We start from the raw sequence: 24,084 nt of genomic DNA, 5'->3' as shown, positions 1-24,084 counted from the left end.
ATAACATCCGATCTACTGAATGTACACAAGGGAGAGTATAAATAAAATAAATGTAAAATGAAATAAACTTTATTTGCTTAGTGCTATAATATTAAGAACGATCTTTGAAGCCTTAAACCGAACGCCTTTAAAGGTATTAAGGATTTATTGTCATCACCTGTATCTAATCTGTAAAGTTCTGTATCTATTTATCTATTAATATAATTTCAATAGTCTTAAAAACAAACCAATCCGCGTATGTAAAGTGAGTATTAAATAACGCTCCAGTCATCGTCAGACGGACTAATGGCCAATTAATGGTCGTGTCTTGTCGTAATCGCGTGGTCGGGTTATGCCTTAATTTAGTTCGTTTAAAACGCTGCCGTTTTAAATGAGACTAAGATTAATGGACTAAAATCTGGGTTAGTTTTTGCCGCCCATCGACGACTACGTCACCTTTTATTAGTGTTTACTAATGGTCCTTCGAATGTCCTTGCTAAGACTATGAACCTGTGTATAGGAAAGCAGTGTTAAATAAATTAAGAGTTTCCATATAAGGGTAATATATTGTGGGCCTCGAAGACAAATTGTCTTTTTACTATTCACGACTTAAAATGGCAAAAGAAGGTGTCGTTATGAGACCACTTTCAGGTGATAATTCGAATTCAGATGTTCGTGTAAACATTAAAGTCACTCCTACACCGATTCCGCCCACCTAAAAAGTAACTGTTACAATCGCAGAATTGCAGTTACAACCATTTTATTTTCAGACTTTCGTTCATTCATTCATTCATTGTTTCGATCTGCTTTAACATGACGCTGAAAGACTTTTATTTTATCACTAAAATGAAGCCCCAACATTCACTCACAGCGTCATTCATAATTAAATAATTTAATATGTAGCATGTTAGCACTATTTAAAGGTCATATAACATTAAAAAAATTGAGTAACGTATATGAATTATTTTTAGTTTAAGTTATGACCCTTAACTGGTGATAAGCGATGATTATTTTGAAAATATTGCAACGATGCCCGGAAGGGGTTACAGAGATAACGGCGAACTTTTGGAAATTCAACCTAAAAATGGTCAATTTTTTACACGAGTACCGGCGATTTATGGTAGTCGGTAATAATGGTGGCGATTTTTTTTTATTACCTTTGTCGCCCACGGTAGTCGAGATCCATCCCACGCCTCCTGATTTACCGAAATGTCAATTTTAATTGGTCGCGTATGTTTTATGACCTGAAAAGTACAGTTTTTTTTCCTCCAATAACAGCACATAACAGCCATAAACGTTCCGTTTTAGGAGGTTAGGAATATTCACGAATGAAATAGACAACACACCCAAGTAACAATTATTACAGATTAATTTCAGAATTATTGGAACTTCCAATATCTGGAATACTAGATAAAATATTCTGAGAAAACAAAAAATATAATTTTCAAGAGAATAGTCTTTGTAAATATTTATGACGTAAACTAGTCCAATGAATATTTTAAGAATTATTGGAACTTTTGAGTGATAATGTCCATGGACGATGATTAATCTTCAAAGTGACCCCTCATTTCAAAATCCAATATCTCAAAAACTAGTGGGAGTATTCTCATGAAACAATTAACATGATATGGGGTGTATGTTCACCTTAAGTAATTAACAATACATTTATGTTGCTCCCTAAAAAAATTAAAATTTTGATAGTTTTACCTTAGAAGAAATTGTGTTTGCTGGCGCAGCTGATTAGAGGAGATAATTACGTACGTAATAACTTATTCTACCCACCAATAACAGACGCCACTAAAAAGCACCCAATTCCCGTCATCATTCGGCTATCTCCGACTGTCCCATTCGGATATTTAAATACGTGAATGGCGGGCAACCAACAAAAGAGCAATGTTTGCTGCTAGAAGCAACGGTTTCTGGCAATAAGAATAATTAATGTAAATAATAATTAATGGAATAATAATTGAATTAAAATAAAAAAAAGCGTTTCTGGAATAATAATAATTATTGATTCTTTAAATAAAATAAATATAAATAAAGGATGCAAACAAGAAAATTGAATTATTAATCTTATACATAATACCCTAATATAAGTATCAAAAAAATGCAGTTTGGTTGAACGATCCAATGGAATGGAAATTGAATTATTTTTTTTTAATAAATATTTTGAAAAATTTCTTTGGGCGGACATGGATTTATTTGATTTTGGATATTATTTAAAATTACTATAGTTTATTTTTGAGGAAGTGTTATTTGAAAAATTTATTTTTCTACTACCTTATAAGAAAATTTTTAATTTTATTTCCCTGCATAATTGAATTTTTTTATTTGACTATATCTTGCTTATTATTTTTTATAAAATTAATGTTTACATTAAATTGTGCTTATTAATAAGAATGAAAGTAGAAAATTATGCACTGTAGGAGCAGTGTCATTTCCCCACTGTGGATGCTTTTGCTGGATCAAACTTCACCCACTTAAGGAAATTATGCACTTTGCTCCCTTTCGTTATACAAATAACTATTATTTTTTTAAGTTCTCTATATGTGGACATATCAAAAGGAAAAGCCCAACTTAAACAATAGGTTATTGTATATTTAGAAAAAATAAATAAATGGAAAACATAATTTATAAAATATTGTAGTATCGTACTTTAATTTTAATCTTAAATATATAAATGTTATTAATCTTTTTGAAATAAGTACCTATTTTTTTAAATAACTGTTATACCTAGGGAGAGAGGTAATTTTGGTAAGTGAAAACACAACGGATTTAATTAGTTATACTGTTATATAAATGTATCATATATTAACAATTTTTATTTTATAAACGCTGCAAAGACATGTATATGACTGATTTGAAAAGAAACTTAATTATTTTATGCTAAAATACTAATTTACAATTCGCAGTTTCGATTAATACTCATAAGAAGAAACTGCAAGAAACTTAAAATATTTACTTCAAATATTTGCCTAAAACTTACATAAAAAATTATAATACACATATACATACATATAAAGTTAAACCTATAAAAATATACCTACTATTATATAAAAAAAAATACTGATAAATAGAAAAAATATACATTTAATTATTTTTATTTACTGCTCCTTCTTCTTCTTTGATGGAAAATAAACTTGTTTGTCCATTTTTCGTTTACTTGTATTTGTCTTATTTATCTGTTCCATCATTGATGTCAGTTGTCTCATGCACCTAGACATTTACAGGTATATGTTAATATATTTTATATAATTTTATAAAAAGATAACTTACTTATCATAAGTTTCATCATTTAAAGATCTTAAAAAGTTTGATACACTTTCAATTTCTCTTGTTGATTGCTTGTTCAATCGTACTGCTACTTGTTGATTTTTAGTTGTCTTTTCATTAACAAATGTTTCAATTTCTAGACTATGGCTAGCTTCAATATTATTGAAAGAACATTGCCCGAGGAGTTCACCTAAAACAGAATCGCTTCCCTTCCTTTGCTCACATACCATAATGAACAATTGAAATTGCTACAAATTACCTCTAAAATCACTTCGATTGCAACAATATACTTTTTTAATCTTGTCTTCAATTTTCCTTGTGCGAACAAGTGCATAGTTTGTGCTTATTTTATGCTCTCTTAACCATTCCTCAAATGTTTCTTCGCTGGAAAAATGGAAAGTTGAGGACTCTATTTTGATATCATGACTTAACCTGTAAATGAGCTTCAAGTCTTTAATAAGTCTCACAAGAATTCTTAGTCTCTTTGCATAAGGGACAAGAAATGTGTGACTTTGGGTTATCTGGGAGCTGCTGCTTATGAATAACTTTAATATGTTTGTTCAATGCTGAAATGGAAGAAAACATTTTACTGCATAAGTGGCACAAATTTTTGTTGATAGTTTGGTCCTGATTCTGATAGTTTTGAGTAGGGCCGTCCATCTTTACAGCTAAAATCGCTGAATTGGAATTGATACAGCTTTTCAGGTATTATTTTAAAACACTATAAGCAACAATATGGTCAATATTAGAAACAAAAACATAAGAAACAAATTCAGTATAATCGCAATAATTGATCAAATTAGTTGGAGCTTTTTTACGTAAGTAAACAACTAACAAACGCTGGAACATTCGTGTCGTTATTCTTGTCATTCACGTGAAACGACCGAATTTTTCTCCGAACATACACGATCACCGCCGGGAATCGGGTGCTTTTTAGTGGCGTCTACCAATAACAACAAAAGTAGCTCATCTTTGAATACTAAACTTATTTGTCTACATCTAAACGCTGCATAAAAAACGCTGCTATCACACATTTCACGGCATTCATCTCACGCGGTTTTGATAACGCAGTTAAAGGAGTCCATACACCGAGAGACTTTGCATAGGCGCTTAAAAGCGGATTTTATCATGGTTAATCCCAAAGTATGTAAGAAATGCGATCAAAACATAGCTAAATCGAATTTAAAATTAGTATGTGGAGACTGTAGAGGCCTTTACCATCTTAAATGCGGAAGAGTTGATGAAGCTGATGCAAAATTAATGATAGAAAACAAAACATCATGGCGATGTCCATTATGTGAGAACGATGTTGAAATCGATACTTTACGTAAAACACAACAGCGAAGATCGCTACTTATGTCCAAACCATCTGGATGCGTCGGAGACCTGGAGCTTAAGGAGATGATAAAAGGCTTACAAAATGAAATGCGGGAGGTTAGGAAATCAATAGATTTTCTCAGTGAAAAGTATGAGGAAGAAAAACTAAGGAGTAAGGCTTTAGCAGATATGGTGAATAATCTCTCCAAAGACAACCAAGTTTTGAGGGAAGAAATTGAAAAACTTAAAACTGTGCGTAACGTCGAGGAAACTAGGAAGCTAGATAGAAATATCTGCATTGCAGGCCTAATAAATGACGATGAGGATAAGAAAAATACAGGGGGTACTCTTTTTGACTTTTTGGAGGTTCCGGAATCAGAAGTTGAAGTATTTAAAAATATTGATACCAAAGCAGGAGTAAAGACTATTATCTCCCTAAAAAATAAGGAAACCAAACATAGCATCTTAAAATCCAGAGGAAGAAAAGGAAAACTTACTCTAAGTACCGTAGGTCTTGGCAATAAGAACACACCCATTTTTATCAATGAGAAGATGAGCAAAGAAAACTACAGACTTATTAAGAAAGCAAAGCAGCTCAAAGGCCTGGGGTATCGATATGTATGGCATCGTGATGGCAGAACTTTGGTAAGGAAAAATGAAAATGATAAGCCAATCCATATAAAAAATGAGGCTATGTTAGAGGAACTTTTTAGCTAATTATTTTATTTATTGTACTTTTGGATTCCTTTTATATTTTTATTTTATTTGTTTTTTAAATTGCTTATTTCTTTAGTGTTTTGGTTTGTGTATTTTTGTATTTTTAAATGGCTAAAAATTTAAAGGTAGGCCACGTTAATATACGTTCCTTGCTACCTAGTGTTGTTGAAGTAAAGTTAATCCTTTCTACTCTAAACCTAGATATACTAGGAGTAACGGAAAGTTGGCTTTCAGAAAATATTTTAGATAAAGAGATCGAAATAGTAGGATATAACTTTTTGCGACTGGACAGGAAAACTAGAGGTGGGGGAGTTGGCGTTTACGTGAGGTCAAGTTTAAGGGTCCATAAGGTGGAATTGGTGGAACAAGTAGAAATTTTTGAGCAACAATGGTTTATTTTACAAATAAACAAACTTAAATTAGGATTTGGGGTTTTTTATCGTCCGCCTCAGTTTAATGTCCTTAGGGCGTTAGAGCATTTAGACACCTCGATTTCAAACATTCTTCCCATGGTAGATGAAACAATAATAATGGGTGATCTCAACATTAACCTTCTAGAATATAAATCTGTTAATGAGCAATTTGATTTTCTCTTGGACTCATTTAATTTTAAGCAAGTAGTAATGAATCCCACTAGGTTTTCAAGGGAAAAAGCTAGCTTAATTGATGTCATAATTCTGTCAAATGAAAATCTACTAATAGGTAATGTTGAACATAGAGATATGCATGAGCACTCTGACCATCAACTTATTTATTGCACTCTTGCAATTAATGCTCCAAAGATTTTCCCAAAGTTTGTTACGTTTAGAAATTTTAAGAGCTTCGACAGGGCAGCTTTTGATCTTGATCTTAACGCCGCAAATTGGGGTAAGGTGTTTAGTTTTGCGGAAATAGATGATAAGGTCCAGTGTTTTACACATATTCTTACACAACTTTTTAATAAGCATGCACCTTTCACCACGGTTAGGGTAACAAAGCCGAAAGCACCTTGGTTTACAGATACTCTAAAGGAAATGAAAAAATACAGAAATTCTCTACTTTCAAAATATAAAAAAAACAAACATCCTGGCGATTGGGAATCCTATAAAAATGTGCGTAACATGTTTACAACCGCAGTCAGAAACGAAAAAAGGGGAGATATAAATTTTCTGCATAGAGACAAGAATAAAAAAGCCCTCTGGAACGGTTTGGCCAATCTTAATATCTATAGTAAGACAAAAGGCACTTCTACATCAAATCTACCAGATAGCCTAAAAGATCCGGAAGCAATTAACCAGTTTTTTGTTGAGTCGGTACGTCAGGTATCCACGCCAGTTTCAGCGGAGGCCATTCGGGAATAACTGGGTAGAAGAGCCACGGATCAAAGGTTCGATCTGGAGCTGGTGGATACTGGAGGAGTATATGAAGCTATTTCGCAAATAAAATCAAATGCCAGTGGCATTGATAAAATATCATTAGAAATGGTTAAGATGTGCTGTCCTCGTGTCATACCGGTGCTAACTCATATTTTTAATACTTGCATCGAGATAGGTAAATTTCCCTTTTTGTGGAAAAAGGCAATGGTGTTGCCGCTACCTAAGGTCTCTAACCCGGATGGCCTTTCTGACTTACGACCAATAAGCCTACTTTCTGTATTGTCCAAGATTTTTGAGAAACTCATATACAACCAGATGATTGAATATATCGTGAAAAATAATTTGCTCTCGGAAACGCAATCGGGGTTTCGCCGTGGCTTTAATACTGCTTCAGCCCTTCTTGGAGTCTTGGATGATATTATTGATACTTGGGATAAGGGTGAGACGACAGCTTTGGTTCTGTTAGATTTCAGCAAGGCATTCGATACTCTACATCATAACTTACTTTTAGCGAAGCTCTCCTATTACGGATTCTTACCGAAAGCTGTGCGTTTTTGCAGTAATTATCTTACAAATAGATCCCAGATAACAAGAGTGGAAGACTCGTTCTCTGAGCCAGCCGATTTAAAAAGAGGTGTTCCCCAGGGATCCATTCTGAGCCCTTTGCTGTTTATACTTTATATAAATGACCTAAAAAATAAAATTCGCGACTGTCGTATGGCTCAATACTGTGATGATACACAAATTTATAAACAGTTTACTAAGAATAACGCTGATGAATCTATGCAATCATTGTGTCAGTGCTTAGATACAATTCACCATTATTCAAAAAAAAATGGTTTAAAATTAAACCCAAAAAAATCGGCTGTAATTTACATTGGCCCCTTGGCATCATGGTCTCGTATGAACTATGATCTTGTGATAGATAGTGAAAAAATTCTGAATTTAAAAGAACACAAGAACTTAGGTGTAACTTTTGATACAAATTTGAGGTTTAAAACACAAGTATCTAAAGTAGTTCAAAGAGCATATATGTCCCTGAGAAATTTGTATAAAAGTAAGGATCTATTAAGTATTACACTAAAAAGGCAGCTTTGTGAAGCTCTAATTTTATCACATTGTAATTACTCTAATTTTGTTTATGGACCATGTCTTGATGCTTCTAGTAGGTACAAACTGCAAAAAATACAGAACTCTTGCATTCGCTTTGTTTATGGGTTGAGAGGAAGGGATCATGTAACTTGCAAGCTAAAAGAATTGAAGTGGCTTAATGTGCAAAATAGAGAAAAACTTCATTACTGCAGTTTCCTATTCAAACTTTTAAATAACAATAGTCCCTCCTACTTACGAAATAAACTTAAAACAGGAACTACCAGACATAATCGAACAACACGCACGGTTTTAAAATTTGATATCCCCCGACATAGCACTGCGATTTTTCAAAGATCATTTTCTTTCTGTGCTTCAAAGCTAATAAATAAATATATTTCCTATTATTATATTTCCTATAATTTATTATTATATAAGTCTTTCCAATCCTTTAAAAACAACCTAAAAAAGATATTGATTGAAAGCCAACAATAAATATCGAGAAAAATAGCAATAATATAAAGTAATAACTTAGAATTAAACAGTCAACTGGATGATTTTATTTCAACTTTTTCTGGGATTGTTTTTTTTTTAAATTTTATTTCTATTGTTCTATTTAATTTTTTTAATAAGTATTTGTATTGTTAAATCGGTCATGCATATATATAGTATTATGATGTCAAGTAGTCGTTAAGCTGTAAAATTTGTATTTTTCTTTGTAAGTTATAGTTAATTTTTTTTTTTGTCTTCTGTATATTTTAACATTTTCTATTAGTATCTACTTAATAATTATGTGTTTTTGTGATAGTAATAATATTATTGTAATATTTATGTGTACTCGGTTAAGTTAACAGCATGCTGCCCTTCGCCGAGTATAAAATAAAGGCCTTTTTATTTATTTATTTATATTCTGAACGACATTCTTTGTAAATGTTCTTCACAAAGTAAACCAATAAAAAGAATAGTTTCAGAATGATCGGCACTTTTTGATGATAAGTGTCCATTATTGAAGCTTACCAGCCTTATTGAACAAACGATATTTGTTCAATAAGGCGACCACTCACTTTTAAGTTCAATATCTGAAAAACTACTTGGAATATTCCCATGAAACAAAAAGTGTTATACTTAGGAGAATATTCTTTGTAAATGTTCTTTATGTTGTAAATTAACCTAAGAAATACTTTCCATATTATTGACACTTTTAGATAATAGTGCCTAAGACTGATGTTTGATCAACAGTCTAAAGTGACCACTTACTTAGAGATTTAATATCTAAAAAACTAGTTGGAATATTGTTATAAAACATAAAAGATAATATTCAGTAGAATATTCTTTAAAAATGTTTCTTATAATGTGAACTAGTCAAAAAAATAGTTACAAAATTATCGACACTTTTAAATGATAGAACCCAAGCATACATTTTGATCATTAAGGTGACCACTTACTTCAAAAATCAATATATCAAAAACTAGTTGGAATATTCTCATTAAACAAAAAGCATAATATTCAGGAGAATATTCTTCGTACTTCTACAAATAAATGTTACGTTCGCATAAATGGCAAATATCTATATATCGTCATTTTCCGGTCTTAATTTCGACATTTTCCTCGAAAAGTTTATTATGCTATATAGAGTGTGTCGCGTTCTCGAAATCATCGCACAGCAAAATACGACTCAGCTGATTCACAACAATTCGGATGATAAAGCATTTTTAAACAATGCCACTAACACTGATTCGTAAATTATTGTTATATAATTTTTTTAAGGACTATTCGAATTTTAAATTAATCTTGAAAATAAATTCATTGGCAACTGACTAATTTTCTTGTTAATTTTTTAAAATATTTCAATGAAATGTGGTTCTCTAAATATGTATTCTCCCACTAATATTTTCCTAGTTATCTAGGCATAAACCAAGAGGTTAACATAAAAAAAAATTTATACTGCATTGACTTTTTGGCATTTAAAATTAATTATCTCGAAAACGATTTAAGATATTTTAGTCAAATAAAATGCTTGAGAATTAAAATTGAATTCTTTAAAAATATTGTTTAAAGTGTAAAAGGTTCCAACTAAAATTTTCCAAGTTATTCAGACTTGTACCTCAGTGCTTAACCCTAAGGTCCCTTACGCTCTACTGACTTTTTGCCATTTAAACTCGATTATCTCAAGAACTATTCAAGATATCTTAATGAAACAAATTGAATATGAGTGCGGTATTCGAATGAATTATTCCATAAAATCCGATAAATCGAATAGACAAACGCACATTTTTATTGCTTGGCTCGCAGGTTTGTGAACCTGATTTCTATGACATAATATTTTTAAATATCACCTGATGGATTTGTTGAAACATTTAGCAAGTGTTTTGTTCGATATCTAAACAGTGATTTAATAATAATAAATCAATATTAACATTTAGGTAAAAGTTTTATTCGTGTATGACCTACATACTATAGAGGAAAAAAAACTGTTTTTGGGATTTAAAAAAATTATTTTCAAGGTTAAAAAATTTCATTTAAATTGTTAATTTGCAATAAGTTATCGAATTATGTGCATATTTGACTGTTAGAGTGGATGCCAAATAAACCACTTAAATTGAATGTTAATGAGATGAAGCTAAAATTAGATTCCGATTTGAATATTATTAAAAAAAACTTTATAATCAAACGTTTGAGCAAAAATTATTATACTGTATAATATTAAGATTAAATAAAAAACGTCAAAATAGCAAACATTCAGCGTCGGTTTTGGCATACGTGCAGCCTCCTATTGATTTTCTCTAAAAATATAACCGAGAGTTTTTTGGATTAAGGGATTTTGTGGTAATCTTCGCCGATTTTGTCATTTTGATTTTTATCGACTCTTTTTTCTTAATTTACGATGTTTTTTTTATGGGAAAAATTAACGAGACGAAGCCTATTACCTGAAATTTGTTTCTCTAAAAAAAAATCTCGTTTCAATTAAAATACTACACTTTATTAATTAAAAAATCACATTTTCTTATGTCTTTAAAAGAATTGATCCAAAGTGTAACATGTGACCTATCGTATTGCCTGGATTTTTATTTAAAAAATTTAATGATATTTAGGGTGTTTCATTTGAAATAAGGAAGTTACGTTAGGTAGGGTTATTAAAAAAAAATTTTTTTATTTTATTTTTTTTTAAAGTTTTTTAGTTTTTGTATTTATAATTTTCTCACATAACCTTAAGCTATTCATGTTTTAAAAAAATTTCAGTTTTTTTTTGGTTCTAGACAACTTTGTGTTATGTAGGTTCAAAAATACAATTTTTCAATTAAAACTACTGGTATATTTATTAAACTGAAGAATATGCGTATATCATATACTGTTCTGTTTTCTCTAAAAGAAAAAAAGAATAACCTTTCCAAATATTTCCAGTTTTTTTTTATCAACACATTGTCGATTTTTTGAAAAACGCTGAATTAAATATGCTGTCAAATTATCCCAGAAATATCAGTAAAAATTTTCAAATTTTTATTGCTACTGGTTTTTTGAAATATAGACATTTTGTAAATTTAAAAAAAAATCGATTTTCCAAAAAAAAAATTCTCGAAATCCTGTTAATCTTTTAAGAAACGCTAAAATATCTGGTCAAATTATACCAGGAATATGTGTAAAGATTTCAAAATTTTGTTTTGATTTATAGGTATTTTGTGAAATTTTTAGAAAAAAAATCGACCTTTCCAAAAAATATTTTTTCTCAAAATTCTTTACGCTTTTTTAAAAACGTTAAAATAGTCCAGTCAAATTATTCTTGGAATATGTACAGTATTGTGCACAAAGATAGCAACATTGAACTTTCCTGTTATATATCTTTTAGTATCTATTTTATAAGTAAGGTTTATATATTATTTACAAGAATAGTTAGAGCCTGTTTGTATTTTCATATTTTTTGTATCATAATAAATAAAACACCAAATTATTTCATGCAAATTTATTATTCAAAAATATAGCAACTAAAAATAGTTTTGATTCTAAAAAAAATATAACCCAACTAAATTAAAATCAATTCAATATTTCGTGTAGTACCCCTTCTCCTTTATAACATCTGCACATAGTTTTGGCATGGACTCAATTAATTTCATAATATAGTCATTGTTCACTTCTTTCCAAGCCTTCTCCACTATTTCAAAGAGAATATTTGTATTAATTGGAGGAAACACATGCTCTTAGCAGAAATATGATCACTTCTATTAGACTTCTTGAGGCTGAAAATCACTCTTACTCTTGTGAAATAGCTTCCCTTAGAAATGATTTACTGTCTTTTAAAATCTCAAAGACTCCAATGGTAATCCAAGACTCTGATGACGTTGAACCACATACCAACTCTATGTATATGGTGGAACCAACAAATAATTCTGTCAAGACGAAAGAACCATCTTCATATAAACATAGCTACTCCTATACAAATAAAACACGCCTCTCTTTACCTAAGAAATCCAGAGTTTTTATTTATGGAGACTCTAGTGCCAGACGTCTATCATATATTCTCAGGGAATTGTCAGGTGCTTGCTATGATATATCAGGAAAAGTAATGACTGGCGCCCCTTTTCACAGACTAAGTAAGGACCTTTTTGGCAATGTCATTAATTATAATAGTAAAGATAATGTAGTTGTATGTCTTAACTTAAGTTTTACGCAGGTCACACTGTCTAGTCTAAATAATCTATTGTTTATAGGAAAGAGTACTAATCTTATCTTGTGTATTACGTATAATTTCAGTCACAGTCGCTTCTACTTTAAGACTCTTAAATACATCAATTCATTCATAAGAAATAAAAACCTATCTGTGAGAGTTATCACTAATGCTTTTGAAGGGCCATCACATCGGCTATCACCGAAATCACTTTGTGGTATTTTATCATAATATATATCTACCACTCACTCTGCCTTAAAAATAGTATCAAAAACTATACCTTGTATGAAAATAACATGGAATAGTGGACCTCTGGAACACAACAAAACTTTTTTAGGCCAAACTCAGTCGGAGTCCATTTTGATTTAGCCCTTTTAAATATTCAGTCAGTCAGAAATAAATCTGATGAACTCTCTTTATTTTTAGCATATGAAGATAACCCTGTCTTTGTTGTTTTGACTGAACATTGGCTCAAACAGGGTGAACCTTTTTTTATAGAAAGTTATGCTCTTGCATCCATCTATTCCCGTACTCAGTATAATCATGGTGGAACTTTGATATTAATAGAGAATAAGTTTTTAGAAAGATATAACTTTGTTGATATAACCAAGTTTGAGTATCTCCTGGAAGAAAAAACTTTTAAATTTTGCATTGTTTATTCTAAAGAATTAAATTTGTACATTTTAGGCCTTTACAGGTCACCCTCTAGTAATTTTAGTAGTTTTATTGATAAATTATATAACATTTTAAGCCAAATATCGGTAAATGCATCACTAATATTGACAGGTGACATTAATGTAAATTTTTTAGACTGCAATAACTCTAACAATCATTTGTCGATACATAGAGTGCTGAAATCTTTTAATTTAAGTTTGCATGTTGACCAACCTACTCGCATCACTGCTAATTCAGCATCACTTTTAGATTATGTTTGCTCTACTCTCTGTGAAACGCAGGTTGCATGTAGAATTGTAAATGCCGGGTTGTCTGATCATGAGGCCGTATTATGTTCCTTTCTTCTAAGTGAAAAAAAGTGTACCTCAAGAAAAATTCTTAACCATCAGCAATTTGGATTCCGGACGAAACTGGGTACATCTGATGCTATTTTTAATTTTTTGGAGAGTCTGTACATGGGGTTGAACGCTGGGGAGAGTGCGGCGGCGGTGTTCTGTGACTTATCTAAGGCGTTTGACTGTGTAAGTCACAGAATACTGCTACAGAAGCTAGAAACCTATGGATTCAGAGGAGTTGCTCTCGACTGGTTTCGTTCTTACCTATCTGGAAGAACACAAAGGGTATTCTTTGACAATGATATGTCATCCCGTCTGGATATGGAGCTGGTGTACCCCAGGGTTCTGTTCTTGGACCAATATTGTTCCTGCTATATGTCAATGATATCTCTCAAATTCCAATTAGGGGTAAATTTACTATCTTTGCGGATGATACAACATTACTTTGGCATGACACTGACACCAAGAGATTAAGGAATATCGTTGATGAAGATTTAATTCTTGTAAAGTCATGGTGTGAATCTAATAGATTAACTTTTAATATTTCTAAAACTAATATTTTAACTTTTAAATGTAACCTTGGAACTGTCACTTTGCAAAATGAAACAATAAGTCCTTCTGAAACATGCAAATTTTTGGGCCTGACGATTGATAAGCAATTAAAATTTGAAAATCATATCTCCTCTTTATTAGGGAAGTTATCATCCAACTGTTATGCTATTAGAGTAATAACACATTCTCTGGGACTTGATGTGGCCAAAATTGCCTACCATGCTCTTATAGAGTCTTATCTGAGATACGGTATTGTGTTTTGTGGTGTGTGCTCTCGGTATTTGTTCAGCTCTCTATTTATTTTGCAAAAAAGAGCCATACGCTATATGTGTGTAGCTCCCTTTCGTAGCCCCTGTAGGCCATTATTTTTAAAACATTCTGTCCTGACATTGCCATGCCTTTTTATTTTAGAGACTGTTTGTCTTATCCACAAAAAATATCGCCATCAGCTCGGCCCCCCCTCCTCGGGTTACAATCTCCGAACAACCTTCTCTTTACCTCTGCCTATCCCAAAAAGTGAGCAGATTAAGTCCTCTTTTGTGTACGGGGGCAGAAGGCTTTTTAACCACCTACCCCTTTATATAAGGCTAATAAATTGTGAAAAACGTTTTAGGAAAAATATAAAGAAACTCTTGCTTGCTAAAGCATTTTATTCTGTAGACGAGTTTTTAAATACAATTTTTTGACAGTGAAGAGTTTTGCGCAGCGTAATGTGAATTCTTACTACCCTTTCTTTGGGTGTGTTCTATATTCTATGTATGTAAGAACTGTTAAAATTTTTATATTTTTGTAAAAGATTATGTTGTCAACTATCTTTAAGATTTTATATAATGCTTTGTTAACAACAGATGATGTTACGTAACAATAAAGCTATTTTTGACTTTTTGACTTTGACTTTTATTAGAGCATGTTATGTGCCTGATTTTGGTGTCAATATAATGCCATACATTTTCTATAGGGTTTAGGTCTGGCGATTGAGATAGCCAGACCATTACAATTATTTTTTTATCGGATAGCCACCTCTTCACAAATTGAGAAGCATGTTTTGGATCGTTGTCATGCTGAAATATGGCTGTTACTGGCATGACTACTTCATCCATATATGGCACTAAATGTGTTTGCAGAATGTCTTTGTATATGAAACGATCCATTTTGCCCACTATTCTTACTATGGGCACTATGCCACGAGCCGAGACACATCCCCATACAAGTTTAACTGTGGGGCAAATGTACTTTTTGTTTAATCTTTGGTTCACTGTGGCGTCTGACGTCTGGCGACTACATCACTCCATCAGTCCTGAATAAATTATATTTAGATTCATCACTAAATACGACTTTCTTCCAATCAGCTACAGACCAGTGGACATGAGATTGGGCAAAGTGAAAACGAGCCTTGACGTTCTTCTTTGAGAGTAAAGGCCCCCTTTCACGCGCCAACATGTTTGCGCACACTGGTTTGTACAAACTGTTTTGCGCAAACAATTTGTGCGTTAAAGAGGAAACGTCTTGTTTGTACATACGAGAATGTTGGGTTTGAACGAATCTGTCGAGTTTTGAATTTTTGTTTGAGGTTGGTGCATTGGTATGAGCGTGAAAAGACAAATCAAACTGATTTCTGCATGTTTTAAGCCCAGTGCCTGCGCGTTGGTGGGTTCGGGATTGCACTCCGAAAACTCTGAACTAAAAAAGGGTAGAAATATTCCATGCACACGAGTGAGAGAAAAATAGATAGTCTCGATACAGCTGATTAACATCTAAAATGTGGTTTATCTGTCATATTTTCACTCCTGCTCATTATCAGGAGTGAATGGAGGACAGATAAACCTGATTTTTGACGTTAATCAGCTGTGTCAAGACTATCTATTCTTTTTTAATTCGTGTGCATAGAATATTTCTACCTTTTTTAGTTCAGAGTTTTCGGAGTGCTATGCCGAACCTAGCAACTATTTGCACGTAGTGCTCAGTTATCTGCGGCCTGTCAATTAACGCTCACATTTAATAGTGTGTGAAACTTTATTTGTTCTGCTTTACAATGTCAAAGAATGAAAAACAGTTTTTAAGTGAGTTTATTGAGTTGTACAGATCATTCCCGTGTCTCTGAAACATAAAATCCAAGCAGTACAGTGATCGTAATGCGAAACAACAGGCTTATGAAAGTATGATTGAAAAAATGCGGGAGTTCGATGTAGGAGCAACCAAAGAAACTGTAGTAAAAAAAATTAACTCTTTAAAAACCGCGTACAGGAGAGAATTAAAAAAAGTTATTGATTCGGAGAGGTCTGGTGCTGGTGAAGAAGACGCGTACGTTCCTCATTTGTGGTATTTTGATTTGCTTAACTTTACACGAAATCAAGAAATGCCACGAAAGACGCAAACCAATGTTGAAGATGAAGATGAAGAATCAGTAAGTACATTTTTATTACGTAGGTATGTAATAGTAGATATAGCTACTTTTCTAAATCCCTTGAATTGTTGGAGAAACCATTTTATCCTGCCATGGAACTCTGCATCTGGCAAATGTAATTTATTTTCCATTAAGTTCTTCATAAATATTGTATTGTCTAGCACACCACCATCAGATACTCGACCGTTAGTTCCAACATCGCACATAATAAATTCACAGTTTGCATTCATAATGGCCATTAGCACAATGCTGTAAGTTTTTTTGTAATTATAGTAGTATGATCCAGATCGAGGTGGTGCCACAATTTGTATATGCTTGCCGTCAACAGCGCCCAAGCAATGTGGAAAATTCCATTTTTGCTCAAACTCTCTACCGATACTCTTCTATTCCATCGTAGTTTAAGGAAACTGTAACCAAAATAATACCTCATTACTGATGGCTGTTTCACAATTCTTTATAAAAAGTGTAATTATATACATTGATATATTCGTATGATTTTCAGGAACTTCATCAATTTACGGCTGAGCGTGATAAAGAAACTAGTGAATCAGGATTATTCTCACCAAGGGAGTCGCCAAGTATTTCTCCACCCTCTACACCACACTCTTTGACGTTGGGACCATCCACATCCACACGCCCGTCCACTCAGACAACTAGAACCATGAAACGGCAGCTGGATAAATGCGATGATATATTACATGTAATTGGGAAACGTTTTACAGCCACGGCGCCGTTGAAGACAAATTTACATTAATAGCCAAAACATGGGCGGTGAAGTTAAAGGAACTTGTTCCACTTCAAGTGGTTTATGCCAAAAAATTAATTAATGATATTTTTTACGAGGCCCACTTAGAAAAGTTGACTCCTAACTCTGCTTTTTAAACCACTTATCAACTTGCAAATCGGTTACAGAATCAAACATATTTTCAAAACATAGAGCCTTATCGGCATCAGACTCAGCCATACCTACAACCACAGACACTTCAGCACCATACACAACCGTACAATCAACCACCTCACGGACAACAATGGCCAGTGTCATTACAGCCAACTTATTCGCAACTACAGCAAAAACAAGCATATCTACACATGCCGGAAGAAGTCAATCTCACTTCATGTCTACCCCATTCACCAGAGCAAACAAACATAAAAGATCAGTTTCAACAAGAACAACAACACTTGACAAAAGAACCCCTACTGCAGAATGAACCCAGCAATCAAAAAAAGAGTGAGAGCTCTGTGTCAATATACTTTCAACATTTTAAAGATGTTTAACTTTTGTTGTTCTTTTTTTCTTGGAGAAAGTGTTTTTTAAGAAAATTTTATTTGTTCGTTTTTCTTTTTGATAAAGGAACATAGTTTTTTGACATTTCCTGTATTATTATAAGAGAAATATATTTTATTTGGTAAATGATATTTACGTACCTTTAAATATTCACCTCGTAATGCAATGTATATAGCCTCACAGATTTCGGGAATAATTTGACTTAGGTGACATGCCGAAATACACGTGGAAAATTTAAGATCTTTGTAGGATTTCTCGGTAGCCAAAAACCGCAATATAGCAGCTAGCCGTTCATGTGGTGTAATTGCACGTTTCATGACAGTATCTTTCTTTATAATGATTGGCGTAACTAAACAATTGAAGATAAGTTTCTTCATCCATTCGCAAATAGTTACGAAAATCTTCGAGTTCATTTCTTGATTCTCGTATTAAAGAAGTATGAGCCAGTAAAGGTCTTTTTTCTAGCCACGATTTAGTTGGTCTTCTTTTCTTCTTCTGCAAGATAGCAAGTCCTAGTAGCAGTAGTTCTTCCTCTTTATCAATATCCATTTTTTCTTTGTTTTAATTCCATAAACACAGGAGATTTTTTCGCGACGGTTAACAAGACGTGGACCGAATGGACTAAAATATTTGAGCGTCAAAATGCAAACATCGACTCCAACATGTTTGCGCAAAACAGTTTGTACAAACCAGTTTGCGCAAACATGTTGGCGCGTGACAGGGGGCCTTAACGGTTTTTTGGCGGGGCGACGAGCAGGTAAGTTGGCATCAAGTAATCTTCTCCTTACGGTACTGGAACTGAGGTTTACTCCTCCACCCTCTTTTAATTTTGCCAAAATTTGGGAAGAAGACAAAAAAGGATTTTCTTTGGAAATTCGTAGCAGCTGCCTATCCATCCTCAAATTTGTTGTTCTGGGTCTACCAGGAATGGGCGCCGGTGCAGCTGTTCCAGTAAGGCGAAATTTTAAGCAAACTCTGGATACGATTGACCTGTGAAGCCGTAAGCTTCTTGCAATGTCACTGTGCCTAACACCATTTTCGTAATGCTCCACAATAATTTTTCTTACAGCACCAGAGACGCTTTTTAAATAAACAAACATGAAGTTCCTTACTCTGCATTGGCATTCTTATGATATCTGGGTATATTTATAAATAATACAGAGGCGTGTTCTAAAATGTAAAGAAATAATATGGAATAAATAAAGGAGCAAATAATATTTTTGAAAACATCGCTTGTTGCCATATTTATGCACAATACTGTATAAAAATTTTCAAAAATTTATTTCGTCTGTTTTTTTATAGTATTTCGTTAAAAAAATCCGAATTCTTAAATTAATGCATTTTTTCAAAATTCTGTTAATTTTAAAGAAAACGCTGAGCTAGGTATCCGGTTAAACTACCTTAGGATTGTGTGTAAAAATTTTTAATTGATTATTTTTACCAATTTTTGCAATATGGGCATTTTCTGAAATTTTAAGAAAAAAATCGATTTTTTCAAAAAAAAAATTTTTTCTAAAATCATGTTTTTCAATCATTTTTTTCACAGGGTGGTGCGATTTCGACTGTTTTAACAGAAAACTCGTATTTTCCGAACAGATAGAAAAAAATTGACTTTGATGTCATGAGCTCAAATTTTGTATAAAAGAATTTAAAGGTATCAAAATTTTAGGTGCTAAATTTTGCTTTATTTTCTTTCTCATAATTTTAAATTTCATAATTATAAATTAAGTATTAGAGCATTACTGTATTTTTTTTTTTTGAATTGAGGTTATAGATTAAATTAGTTGTCAATTATGATATTGATTTATCTTTCAATACTAAAGCTGGGTTTAACGATATAAAGCTGCGTCTTCTTTGCGTGCCCTAATAAAGGCTAATAATCATATCCCTGGAACCCACATTTGGGCATTGTGCGAGAAACAGTGCAATAACTGAACCCACTTCGTTAGAAGATTTACAAGGCAGAATTGTAAATGAGTGTCTTCAAATCACGCCTGAAATATTGCAGAACGTGCGACAACGCTTTGAGCAAAATCTTTTTTATTGTATGGAGAATGGAGGTGGCCATTTTGAATATTTATTATAAGCTAACACTTAAGCAAATTCTTTTTAAATCTATTTTTGCAATAATTTTTTGAATGACTAGACTTAAAGTCAAAATATTCTGTAATATGATAGAGCTATCTCATTTTTTGTCTCATAATTTAATAATACTTGATGGTTTTGTCCTACTGCCTCGCATTGTTTTTCTTAAAAGTACCTTTAGTAGTCTATGATAAAGTAAAAATATTGAAAATTACCTTTTAAGGTTTAAATGCGAAAATTTTAAAAAGTACTTACCTAAATTGCGTCAAACCAAGTATCCTTGTAAAGAGAATTAAAAGACCTTTCCAATGAGGTATCACTCGACCCCCCTTCCCATTTAAGATTTTAGGGGTAGTGCCACCCCCGCTTAGAGGGTTGTAGGTGGGAAAGTGATTTTGTGATTAAGTGTCCCCCTCGAAAATAAAATCGACGGGTCCGAGCGTTTTTTTAAAAAGTTAATGGACTGCCCGTAATTGGCTGTTTCGTTTTCGATGCGCCACCCGGTATAATTTCTAATACGTTGCAGTGTTGAACATACAGGGTGTCCCAGCAAAAACGAAACAGAGCTATTTTCGGTATGAAAAAAAATATATTTTTCAAAAATCTCGGACACGTCGATTTTATTTTTGAGGGGGATAACTTTTCCTTACCAAGGCACCCTCATACCAGCAACCCCCTTCGAGGGGGTGGAATCACCCGTAAAATCCTAAATGGAAAGAGGGGTCGTATGATACTTTATTTTAAAGGTCTTTTAATTCTGAATATAACTGCCAAATTTGAAGTGGCTAAAATTATTTCTCTGGATAAAACAGCTTGTCAAAATTGCGGAAACAGCGAAAATGAAAAAGGTATTATGGACTCTTTTTTGGATAATATTTTTAAAAGAACAAGGAAATCCTATTTTCGAAGGGGTCACTTATAAATTAAGAGGCCACCTAATACCTGGAATCCTTTACGAGGGGTTGAAAGCACCCCTTAAATCTTAAACAGAAAGAGGGATCGTGTTATACCTTATGTTGAAAGCGTTTTCACTTTAAATTTAAATGGTGACTTCTGAGTGACTGATGGATTTCTTCTGGATATGAAAGCCAAATAAAATTCTGGAAAAAATACTTTAAATAAACCTTTATGCCTGAAACCCTTTCTTACAATTTTTTTTATTGGATCATTAAAATATGATTAAAAATTTATTAGTATTGTTAATATTATTGTTATTACACCTTATCAGCATATCATAAACAAAAACAAAATACCAAATAAAATGCAAACACAAGTATCTGAAGAATTTATTTAACTTGCTAAATATCATTGGTACTTTTTTCATAAAGCTGCATTTATTTAAATAGTTTTAAATTATTACCCAGTCTTTTACGTGTTGAAACACTGTTAGCAATGGTTTATTCTACTGCAGAGAGGGTTGAGATGATAGAGTTTTTCTTTCGGCATAACAATTGTGCCAATAGAACGGTACAAGAATTTAATGATCTTCATCCAGAAAAACGAGTCAACAGAAAATACGTTCTAGAAATAGTTGCTAAATTTAGGGAATCTGACAGTGTCTTAAATAAAAAGCGTGAGGTTTAAAATGCTGTTGTTGTCAATGAAGCAATGCAAATAACTGTCCTAGGTCAACTTCATGCCGAGCCAGGAATAAGTGTCAGAAAATTGGCGACGAGTACAGGAGTAAGCAAAAGTAGTGTTCATAGGATACTTAAGCCTAATAAATTCCATGCTTACAAAATTCATCTGGTGAAAAAACTGAATGAGGACGATTTAGACAGAGGAGTGCAATTTTGTGAATCGCTTAGTGATATGATAACTGTTAATCCGCGTCTTATTTACAACATTTGCTTTTCAGATGAATGTACTTTTTTCTTAATGGCAACGTAAATCGTCATAACTGCCGCTACTGGTCAAATGCAAATCCGGGCCAGTTTCGTGAAGTTCATACCCAGTTCCCTGAGAAGTTAAATGTTTGGGAATCTTGGGCGGCCATTGTTGGTCCGTTTTTTCTGCCTGGAAATTTGAATGGAGAAATCTACCGAAATCTCTTGAAAAATGCCGTATATCCAAGAATAGTAGAAATAATGGAAGGCGGAAATCATTCTGATGATGATCAAGTCGTTTTCCAACAAGACGGACCGCCTCCACATTATGCTGCTGGTGTGAGGCAATATCTTGATGAGATATTTCCTGATCGTTGGATTGGAAGGAGAGGACCTTTTATGGAATGGCCAGCTAGGTCACCCGATTTAACCCCATTAGATTTTTTTTATGGGGGCATTTAAAAATAAAAGTTTACGCTACCCAACCAGACACCCTAGAAGACTTACGCCAGAGAATTATAAGTGAGTGTCAGATGATAACACCTGAAGTTCTACAAAACGTCAGGCATCATTTTGAGCAAAACCTGTATTCCTGCATGGAAGTAGGCGGGGCACAATTTGAACATTAATAAATTGACGTAATTTAAATAAACTTGTTTTATTTAAAAGACACAAAAGGAAAAGGGTAGGTATTTCTTATCTCTCCACTTTTACTGGCAGTAAAGATTGTATTTCTAGCTATTTTTATATCCACAAGATATCCATCAGTCACTCAGAAGTCACCATTTAAATTCAGAGTAAAAAGGCCTTCAAAATAAGGAATAACACGACCCCTTTTTCTATTTAAGATTTAAGGGGTGCTTTCAACCCCTCGTAAAGGGTTCTAGGTATTAGGGTGGCCTCTTAATTAATAAGTGACTCCTTTGAAATTAGGACTTCCTTATTCTTTTAAAAATATTATCCAAAACAGAGTTCAAAATACCTTTTTCATTTTCGCTGTTTCTACAATTTTGACAAGCTGTCATATCCGGATAAAAAATTTTAGCCACTTCAAATTTGGCAGTTATATTCAGAATTAAAAGACCTTTAAAATAAGGTATCACACGACCCCTCTTTCTATTTAAGATTTTAGGGGTTATCCCACCCCCTCGAAGAGAGTTACTGGTATGAGGGTGCCTTGGTAGGGAAAAGTTGTCCCCCGCGAAAATAAAATCGACGTGTTCGAGATTTTTGTAAAAAAAATGTTTTTTTCATACCAAAAATACCTCTGTTTCGTTTTCGCTGGGACACCCTGTATTTTAGACCGATAGAGCATTGTCTGTTCTCATGGTTACCGCAGTTTTAGAAAAATACTACGTTGCGTTTTCTATACACGGTCATTAATAGTCTTTTATTTAAAATAATAAAATTATTCAATATTCAATTTATTAACAATCCTACACAATTTTTTTAAATATCCTATATACTACACCGTCTATTGGTTTAACAAACAAACCGACGTAAATTACGCAAAATTGGCGAGAATCGCGAAAATCCATGCAAGGCCGATCAAGGCCTCGCGTTTGAACTTTTGTTTGCTTTTTTTTTATCGCTACTTACTTAACGATTATTTAATATGTGATTCAGTGGCTGAAGCGATTTATTATTTCATTTCGTTTTTATGATTTTGGTAAATTAATATAGCGGTTATCAGTGACGTGCGATGGCCTACCATTAAATTATTTTCATTATCTTACTTTTTATACCAAATACTATATTTGATTGTTTCCTACGTGAAATTTGAGACGTCTTAAGTCATACTTATAGCTTGGCAAAAATTGAATGATATAAACTCCTTAAGCAGTTACACAACTGTGAAACCTTTTCCTCTAATACAATAAATTACCAATATTTGGAGTAACAAATTTCACCATATAAACGTTAATAAATCTTCATGAAGAGTGTCATCAAGCCACGCAAACCCTAAATAAACATTGGAATTTTTTTAACCAATTAGTATCAAGAGTTCAGTTAAAATTAGGTCTAACATACAAACCTATTAGCAAAACTAAATAGTTATGCATACAACTGTTATAAAACCGTAATAAAAATTTTTTTTTTTAGAGAAAACTGTGGTTTTAATTAAATCGGAGCCATTTGTTTAATGTCTTACGTGGGAAAAAAAAATTGTTCCGAGAAAATGACCTAGAAAAGAAAAATCGCATAATTTCCCTTTCTAAGCGAAATTCAAAGTCAGGCCATTGTGAACGGCGACAGTTCATTAACCCAATGACCGTAACCTTGTGTCGAGTTAATCCGAGTCGCCGAATTTGGATTTCACCTCGCCATACTGATAATAAATGATTATTAGTATATAGTTTGCGTATTTTATAATTCAGTCATAGTGGTCTTTTTTTTTAGTTTCCTATAGACTCAATATTTTCAGTATTGCTGAGGGGTTGTTGGATGAGGTCAGAAATAAAACAGAAACCTGTTTACTTAAATGTGGACGTTTCGACTTATATTAAGTCATCCTCAGGACACTGAAATTAA

The 24,084-nt window shown here is 32.8% G+C and overlaps 3 protein-coding genes across 6 annotated transcripts in view; 2 read left to right on the top strand and 1 right to left on the bottom strand.

Moving 5' to 3' along the window:
- Window positions 1–24,084, top strand: part of LOC126750305 (uncharacterized) — a 219,661-nt gene that overhangs the window by 3,437 nt on the left and 192,140 nt on the right. The gene's annotated exons all lie outside the window — the stretch shown is intronic.
- LOC126750302 (A disintegrin and metalloproteinase with thrombospondin motifs 9-like) overlaps window positions 1–24,084 on the bottom strand; it is a 354,367-nt gene that overhangs the window by 306,202 nt on the left and 24,081 nt on the right. The gene's annotated exons all lie outside the window — the stretch shown is intronic.
- LOC126750307 (uncharacterized) lies at window positions 15,856–17,772 on the top strand. The gene is made up of 2 exons (XM_050459883.1): window positions 15,856–16,356; window positions 16,859–17,772. The coding sequence occupies exons 1-2, from the start codon at window positions 16,111–16,113 to the stop codon at window positions 17,108–17,110; spliced, it is 498 nt and encodes a 165-aa protein (XP_050315840.1). The 5' UTR covers window positions 15,856–16,110; the 3' UTR covers window positions 17,111–17,772.

This window comes from Anthonomus grandis, chromosome 2 (genome assembly GCF_022605725.1).
Source record: "Anthonomus grandis grandis chromosome 2, icAntGran1.3, whole genome shotgun sequence".
Classification (NCBI taxonomy): domain Eukaryota; kingdom Metazoa; phylum Arthropoda; class Insecta; order Coleoptera; family Curculionidae; genus Anthonomus; species Anthonomus grandis.
This window is presented reverse-complemented; position numbering and strand designations above follow the sequence as displayed.